The sequence below is a fragment of the Alligator sinensis genome, unplaced genomic scaffold (assembly GCF_000455745.1).
Source record: "Alligator sinensis unplaced genomic scaffold, ASM45574v1 scaffold609_2, whole genome shotgun sequence".
NCBI lineage: Eukaryota > Metazoa > Chordata > Crocodylia > Alligatoridae > Alligator > Alligator sinensis.
Window position 1 is genome coordinate 1,570,467 of NW_005842090.1, and position 8,790 is coordinate 1,579,256.

The 8,790-nt window shown below is 43.4% G+C and overlaps 1 protein-coding gene across 4 annotated transcripts in view; it reads right to left on the bottom strand.

Moving 5' to 3' along the window:
- Nucleotides 1-5,288: 5,288 nt before the first annotated feature.
- AP3S1 (adaptor related protein complex 3 subunit sigma 1) overlaps nucleotides 5,289-8,790 on the bottom strand; it is a 44,214-nt gene continuing 40,712 nt past the window's right edge. For 3 of the 4 annotated variants that reach the window (XM_025204604.1, XM_025204606.1, XM_006023986.3), the window contains one exon: nucleotides 5,289-5,885. In XM_025204604.1, coding sequence (XP_025060389.1) covers nucleotides 5,757-5,885 — 129 coding nt within the window. In that variant the 3' untranslated portion in view covers nucleotides 5,289-5,756. The remainder of the gene's footprint in view (nucleotides 5,886-8,790) is intronic. The other variant, XM_025204605.1, reaches the window with a different exon arrangement.

Below are 8,790 nucleotides of genomic sequence, written 5' to 3' on the forward strand. Positions count from 1 at the left end.
CCCCCCCCCACATGGTGGGCAGTGCAGACAGCTGCAGCAGCTGTGAGGGAGGGAGAAAGTGGGGCTGGAGCAAGGGCAGGCCCTGCACAGCTGGAGCGCAGGACGGAGCTGCAAGCGGCTCCTCTGAGGGCCATGGGGGGGGGGCATGCACCCCAGGAGGGCATGGGGGGCACATACCCCTGAATCTGCATGCCGGCTGTCACTGCGGGCTGGGGTGTGCTGGGAGTGGGGCTATGTGGGGGGCTGCAGGCACATGAAAATTTGCTCTAGCCCCCCTCCCAGTGCCGCCGCCACCCAGTCTGACCACAGCGCAGCCCAGACCACTGCTATGAAGAGCTCAGCATGGCCTTCCCCTTCCTCTGCTCCTGCCCCCACCTCCTGGGATATGGATGGGGGGGCAGGCTGGGGCTGGAAGGCAGCACTGCACTCTTCACAGTGGCAGTCTGGGCTGCGTTGCTGTAGTTGGGACAGGCAGTGGAGGTGCTGGGAGGGGGACTATGGTGAATTTTCAGGTGCCTGCAGCCCTCTGAGCAGCCCCACTCCCAGTGCCGCCCGGCACACACAAGTCCGAGCCTGCAGCAGCAGCTGGCTGGCCAGCGTGCAGATCTGGGGACACGTGCCCACTGTGCCCTCCCAGGGTGCATGCCCCATGCTCCCTGCAGCCCTTGGATGAGCCGCTCACAGCTCTGTCCTGCACCCCACCTGTGCAGGGCCTGCTTCTGCCCCACTCCCTCCCAAATAATTTTTTCTTCCTCTGCCCTGATCTGCACCCCCCATTCCCTCCTCACGGACTTACCTGCTGGGTGGGGGGGTGGGGCATGCACAGTAGATCTTGGGTTTCTTTTAAATGCCAAAGGTGATCTCCTACTTAAAGAGGTTGGAGACCACTGTCCTACACCCTTCTACACATAATATTGTAACATGAACAAAAAAAAAAGCAATGCAGCCAGGCAGTTTGGTAACAATTGAGTTTATTTGCAAATGCCAGCACCTCACTGCACAATATCAATTCATTTCCTAGGATGTTCATAATATGTATCCAGAAACCCCTTCTACACTCCTTTGTCTGCATCTTCAAAAAAACCCAATAAAAAAACCCAAAAAAATAATTGCTGCAGAAACACTTCCTGTGTAGTCCAAGTGTTTCCTCCTAGATTTTACTTTCAATTTTATATTTATCTTCTAAGATTGACACAGTTGCTAGTGCTCCATCATATTCTTGAGCAACATTTTTCTTCCTGATTCCACCATTTATTATAATTTATCAAATTGTTTATGCTTCCTCTCATTTTCCATTGCAACCCAACCAAACCAACAATAGCATTGATTATGTGCATACAGAGAAGTGGCTTGTCGCATCACTTCCTGGAGGCAAACCTATAGGAAGTCCTTGTAGGTGCATAGCAGAATAAAGAAGTTGACTTTGCATGATGCAGGTGGCTTTGTTTCCTTCTGATGTTTAATTTCTTTGGATAAGAAAGTGCTGCCAGAAGGGATCTTACAAGGTCATGTAGTCCAGTCCCCTGCTCAAGGCAGGATAATCCCTGACTCAGTCATCCCAGTCAAGTGTCTGTTCATCCTGCTCTTGAAAACTTCCCAGGATGTAGATTTCACAATTTCTCTAGGCAGTCTGTTGCAATGCTTGATCTCCGTCATAGTCAGAAAGTTCCTTCTGATCTCCAACCTAAATTTTCCCTGCTACAGCTTGAGGCCATTGTTCCTAGTCCTGAACCTATTCTGAAATTGCAGTTTAATGAAAGCCCCATGAAAATGAAATAGTTAATGGTCAGGTGTTGAAGTGAAAAAAATGTCCTCTCCAGAAGGAAATTATATATATTTATTAAAAATGATGTTTCAAAAACTTGCTCAAATCAACTAACATTTATTAAACTAAAGAACAATTTAGGTTAAACACCATTCCAAAACACATTTAACCATCTTCATTTCAAAAGTATTTATTGTTAGGGTAACACTATGTGGATTTTTGGGGAGCACTGGATCTGCAGCTGAATAAAGGCATGACCTGTGGCCTAGCAGAGCTGCTGACCACAAGGCAGAATGATAGCTAAGCCATCCATTTGCTTATGCTAAATAACCATCTTAACTGTGTCAACCATTTTCTGAGGAAAAAGCAGCAAGTGAATCTGTGTGAGTCTGTGTGCTATGAATGAGGTGACATTTTAGGAATGTGGAAGATGGTACAACCTGAGACAGAAAAACAGATTGGAATGTGAAAAACAGCACATAATTGGTAACAGAATCCAAGATGAACATATGCAAAAAGGTGAATGGTGATTGGTGAAGAAGCTTCCAGGTTTTGGTCAAAGTCCAAGTCCTTGACTGAAGAAAAGGAGTCAATGTCTTAGACATGCGCTCATAGCAAAAAGACATGTAGATGAACGAAATGCATAGCCAATTCCATGCTAATCAAATAAACAGTAAACAGAGGAGGAACTTGAGATGGGAGGAGAAATGGGTGGAACATAGGAGGAGTGAGGGTAGAATGAATGTTAATGAGCATAAACCCAAGTGTATAAATGTGGAAAAAAACTTGTTCAGTGCTGCTCCCCTTGTTCATAGACTAGGTGTCTATTAGGGAGCTCGCCCAAAGTTGTCTCCATTCTGAATAAAACTGTTGTGAGCAATGTGTGCTCGTGTTTGCTCCCTGCCTGCTCTGGCTAATGAGTACCAGGATCCACGAGCAATTGGACTGTCATCTCCCTAGTCGTTGGGCGCCGCATGGAGTCGGGATCTAACATCTATTGGCTCACATCAGCTACAATTCTACTTTAAAAGTAATATATCTCACTGGGAAATGCTATCCAAGGTTGTTTTACTTTCTACAAAGGCACCTGTGGCAGTCACTACAGACCAAACAAAGAATGCTATCCAATTCCAAACTTATCCTATGGGATGTCTTAAATGTCAGTTGAACGGAAAACTGCAAAGCAACCCAAAACTAAGCCAACATATTGCTCAACAGACAAATGGTGATCAGTTCTGGTGCTGTAGGAATAAGGCATATATCTTCGGTGGGAAAGAAAACTTTTATGGGACCTTTAAACGAGTATCTTCAAATGCCTCTGAATGAGATGCTGCTGATTCTTATTACAATAGTCTTATACACCCTTCCAGGCATTGAAAGCATGACCCCATGTACATTTAAAATCAAGGTAATGTTTCTGGGGTCTCTGTAACTAATCATAACAATCGTTTAATCATTTGAACTTGTTTTAGATACAGAGGAAGATTTTAACAGCTGGGTGACTTGCATGGAATTAAGTTTCAGAAATGGCAGATGCTTAAACTATAATCACAGAGCTTATCAACAAATAGAAGACTCCAAATGACACACCACAGCCTTGAAGAATGGATATTTATCCCTGTGGAGTATTTTACATTACCACATTGTTATACTAATTACAAATACTACAGTAAACTTCACAACTGTGATAACAAATATCTATTTTTTAAACTAAGCTCACTGTCTCTTTGTCTAGAAATAAAATATTAAAAAGAGGAAATTCTGCAGTATGTTCCAAATTCAGGACAAGCAGGGTTCTCTGCCTTGGATACGCTTCTTACCACACATTCAAGACCATGTTGACTGACTATGCTACCTAATTTCCAGGTGTTTGTGTATTCTTGATGCAAAAAATATTCATTGTAATAGCAATTTACACATTTCTACACATGATTAACAAAGGCAATTTTCTTTACAACAATCTTGAATAGTTATGTGTAATCCATAGTTCCAGAAGTGTATGATTCTTTGCCCACAGGCGATAAACAGTCAACAATATCATAATGTATTACTAAGGATTTTGGTTTCGTTTAAAAATCCAAAATTCTCTGATAAAAAATCCAAAATCCGTGTTTTTCTGAGATTAAAACAAAACATCACTATATAATATAGTATCAGCTGAACACAATGTTTTATTAATATTTACAATTTTAAAGCAATTTGGAAGCCTACCAGTGCTTCAATCATAATAATAAAATAAATTCTATATACCTATACATTTTAGCATTTGATTTTGGGTTTTTTTAATCATAGCAAAATCAGAGCTGCTTCTGCCCCCTTCGCTCACCAGGACATGGGTAGAGCTGCCGCTGTTCTCCCCCACTACTTTGTGGCGCTGAGCAGCCCTGATATGCTGTTGCCCCTCACTCCCAACCCACAGCCCCCACCCCATGCAAGACCTGCCTGTGCCTCTCGTTCCAGACCCACATTCCCCCATCCCTGCCGGTGCCTTTCGCTCCTGACCCACAGTCCCCTGCTCCCTGAGCCCTGTTCATGGCCCTCACTCCCGAAGTGCAGCTCCCTGGCCCTGCTGGTGCCCCTCACTCCTGATTCACAGCCCCCTGGCTCCGCTGGCGCCCCTCAAGCCCATACCCAGTCCCCTAACCATGCCCCCCAGCCCTGCTGGTGCTCATCACTCCTAACCTACTGGTCCCCCGCCCCCAGCCTGCAAGGAAGGTGTGGGTGTGTGGGGATGGGGGCAAAGGCAATGCGTCGGGGGGTGGGGAGCATAGATGACATGTGGAGGGTGTGGGGGGACCCAAAGGCAACGTGTGGGGATGCTCATGCCCCCCCAGATTTCTGCGCCCACAGCAGGGCATGAGGCTGCAGCCTGGCTGAACAAGCTAAAGGCAGGAACTGCCTCCACAGCCCAGCAGGTGGGACCTGGTGTGGAAGGGATCGCTGCACCACCATGGACACTGAAGTGAGGTTTGGCAGCAATGTGGATGTCTTCCTCTGGCTGCTGCTGGGTTGGCAGGGGGAGTCTCACCTTGGTGATGATTCCTGCACTGGGTTCTGCCCACTGGACTGTAAAGGCAACTCCTGGCTGGAGCTGATCTGGCCAGGCTGCAGCCCCACGTCCCACTATGGATGCAGAAATCTGGGGGGCCCTGTACACCCCCGCAACATATAGCCTGTGCCCCCCGCCCCAATAGACTTACCTACAGAGAGCTGCGGAAGCCGTTCTCCACCACACTGCCTGGCTGCCCCCTGCATGTGCGCACACATGTATACCTGGTACTCCCTGCATCTCACTCCCCCAGCTCCAAAAAGCCCACTGCAGGCTGAAACACTGCCAGTCTGCAAGGGGGAACCTGTGGTTTCCTGGGTTTTTTTCCTTTAAGAGGAGAAAATCTGGGTTTTGCCACATTTTTTCCATGGCAAACAGAAAGCCCAGATCCCTGATTATGATAGTATTATTTGTTATTGCTCAACAAATCAGATAAAGTTATTAATAAAAATAGATTTCACACAAACAAGCAGGTATTTAGATGTCCAGGTCATTATGATTTTATTTAAAGAAAAAAAAAGTATTAGGTCTTCATGCAACATGTGGTTGGATCTTAAATAATCATGACAGCAAAAGTAGTTAAGGAAAGCACTAAATACGGACCTAAGTGGACATAAAAAAACCTCAACATTATAGGTTATACAAAGTAGAGAACATCTTAAATACTTTCCCAAAATACTGCAGCAGCCAAGACATAGTGATATGCCTTACATGGGCATAGGAATGTAATTTAAAAATCACACAGAAACAATCCATTTCCTTTAAATTCACTGAGCAACACAAAAGCAACATTCAACTTCACACACTGATTTTACACAGAATTTCTATACAGTACCTTCACTTATTGAAATAGCAAAATTTAGACATTTCCTTTATTTGGTAAACAATTATATGGTAAATCTCCATTACATGTTTTCCTTGATTTTACCTGGAGTAGTCATATTATTTAAAAGAGGGCAGGTTTGGCACTTTTATACTGATGTCACCAATATTAATATTTCTTGGGATCTCTGGAAGATTCATATTCTTTACAGCTGACACAGCCCGTGCAGGGGCTCCTGCTAAACCAGCCTGTATATAGAAGTAAAAAAAAAAAAAAATACAACTCAGGTGAAGCCCATCACAACAATCACCACCACCACACACAGAGAAAAGTTATGTTAAAATTATTTTCATGGTTATAAGATTAGAAAGATCAGATGACAGTTTCAGTTGGAATGAAATGAGTTATTTGGAGTACTAAACCGGGAAGTAGAAACAGTTCAAAACATTCTAATAAAATGGATACATGTTGTGCCAGCTCGATGAGAAATATGAGGGGAGGAAAAATCCCAAACCATATAATATGCAGATTGTAAAAGAAATAGCATATGGTTACTTAAAGTCAATTGGCTGTCTTTGATTTTTACTGATCCCAAAGAGAGTTGCTTATATGGCACACAACTTCAGTGGCTATATCTAGACTGCAACTTACCATGCTTTGTATCAGAACTTTAATCACACTATTCTACTTCAAGAATGCTACATCACCCCTAACCAGAAGTAGCGCAGCATGGTACTGCTCAGTGGGCATGTCTACACTAGATGCTTACTGTACAGAAACCTAATAACACTGTGCAGTAGCGTGCTGGGCAAAAACCATGCTAATACGCTACTGGGCAGTGTTATTAGACTACTGCACAGTAAACATCAAAACCCATGTGCTGGCACTACTACGCAGTAGGACAAGTTACCGCACATTGAATTAGTACTTGGTAACCAAGTACTAAACTTAATGTCCAGTAACTAGGAAAAATTAATGAACATGTAGACGTGCCCAATGTCAATGTGCTCCCAGCACCACGTGGACATGGGTACACTACATCTTACTAGTAAAGGATGTGGGTGGTTGCACAGATGCAAGAGAGCAGTGTGGTTGAGGGTGCTGATGCTACATGTGCAGTCTGGACGTGGAAAATCATCTATCACAGACACTGGAAATTCGTGAGCATATCAGGACATAAACATACCTTAATTTTACTGGCTGTGTCAAGTCAAATGTTACTTGTGTTTATTTTGCATTATTTTTTTCTGCTCTGGTATTTAATCAGTTGAAGCTATTAGTCTTTCTGCAAATCTATAAGGATATTTTGCAACTGATTTTAATTATGACTGCCTTTTGGACAAAACAGCTGAAAAGCCTGCATGCATGGATTTGTAATAGAAGTGCTGCCAAAAATAGTTTTCAAGACACCTAAAAGGGACATATAGAATCATCATCCACTCACAGTTTCTAAATCTAGACATTCCAGGTTGAAATAAATATATTATATTAAAATACCAATTAAAAGTAAGTTACTGCTGTATTTACTCATGTGAAGAAAAACTAAAGCTTAAACAGTAATTTTCTCCTAAGTAAAATACTTCTTTGTGCATAAGGCCCAAATTAGCAACAAAATTCCCCAAATATATTTAGAATAACATATACATCATTATGTTAAGTTTGCAACACAAGAAACAGTTATACAAAATGGCTGGCTGTTCTTGCTGATATTAAGAGTTTGTAAAATGATTTTTAAAAGCGAAGCTACTTGGAAAGATAAAGTTTAGTATTACAAAGGTGGAGAAAAGGCAGTAACTTTTTATTTTGATACTTAAGTTTATGCTTAATATAAAACACTTATTTTTTAAATTAATCCTTACATAGGCATGTCTCAAAACTGAATGATTTTACACAGCAGTAATCTGATATATTTTTACTTGGGGGGATTAAAATAATAGAAATAATATAAACAAACTGCAAGAAAAAAATCTAGTAAGAGCACTTCAAAACAGGCAAAAGATTAAAACTGCAAAAACAGAAGTTAAGTACCATCTTGTTAAGGATTCAGGATAAGTAAGTATATATTTAGAGAGACTATCATTCTGAATGAACAACACAGCAAGATAAAAAGGAATAATGATCTATTGGAGAAGCCTCCAATTATCAGATGCTTTTGTAATTATGTATTATTCAAAGCATAATGTATATTTATGATTTCAAAATAAATTTTTAACAGTTGCAGGATGCAAAAGTTAGGCTCAGGAGTATGTCTGACTGGGACTGGTATACAAAAACTGCATTGCAATGCAGCATCCAGATTTAAAAATGGACTGAAGAATACGTTTACCCTTTGCTGCTCTTTTATGAAGAATGAAGTTGACATCAAGTTTTCGTCCAACCCTATACAGATTATTTAGCAACAAAAAGATAACATTGCCTTATCAAAACAAGAGCCAGGACAACCAAAACTTGTAAAGGATGAAATTGCCAGTTCTGGTCCAGCCCCTTTATGTCAGGTATTAGGGTAAGACAGCCATGAAAGACCTAGAATCTAGGGCTGCGCAAAGTTTCGGGTGCTGATTAGATTCGGAGATTCGGCTTGATTCAGCAGCCAAATCTCTGAATCGAATCGGGACCAATTAAAAGGTCCGAACCAATCCAGAAAAGATTCAGAGAGCTTCAGTGATTCAGGCAGTCCCCAGCTGGCTGCAGCAGGGAGCTGGACCTGGACTCCATACTGGGAAGTAGGGAGTGGGGGGCTGGAGAAAGGGGCACTTTGAAAAAAAAGCCCAGTACTCACTGGCTCCTGCCCGGCAGGGGGTGATCATCGCTGCCCCCCACTGCCCCACGCCATGGGGGGGCTCTGCCCCGAGGCCCCCGACCCCTGCCCGCTCTCCCAGCCCCCCCGCCCATGGCTGCCTTGCCCAGCCCCACCTCCTGGTTGTTTAAAAAAAGCCCCTACTCACCAGGTGCTGCCAGGCAGGGGTTGATCCCCGCTGCCCCCTCTGCCACAAGCCCCCTGTCCCCCACCCGATCTTCCAGACCCCCATGGCTGCCCGGCCTGCCTCAGCTCCAGGCCCTTTAAAAAAAACAAACAAACAAAACCCCTGCACTCACTGGATGCTGCAGCAGCCTCAGAGCTTTTGGGGGCTAATGGAAGAGCCCCCCCCCCCC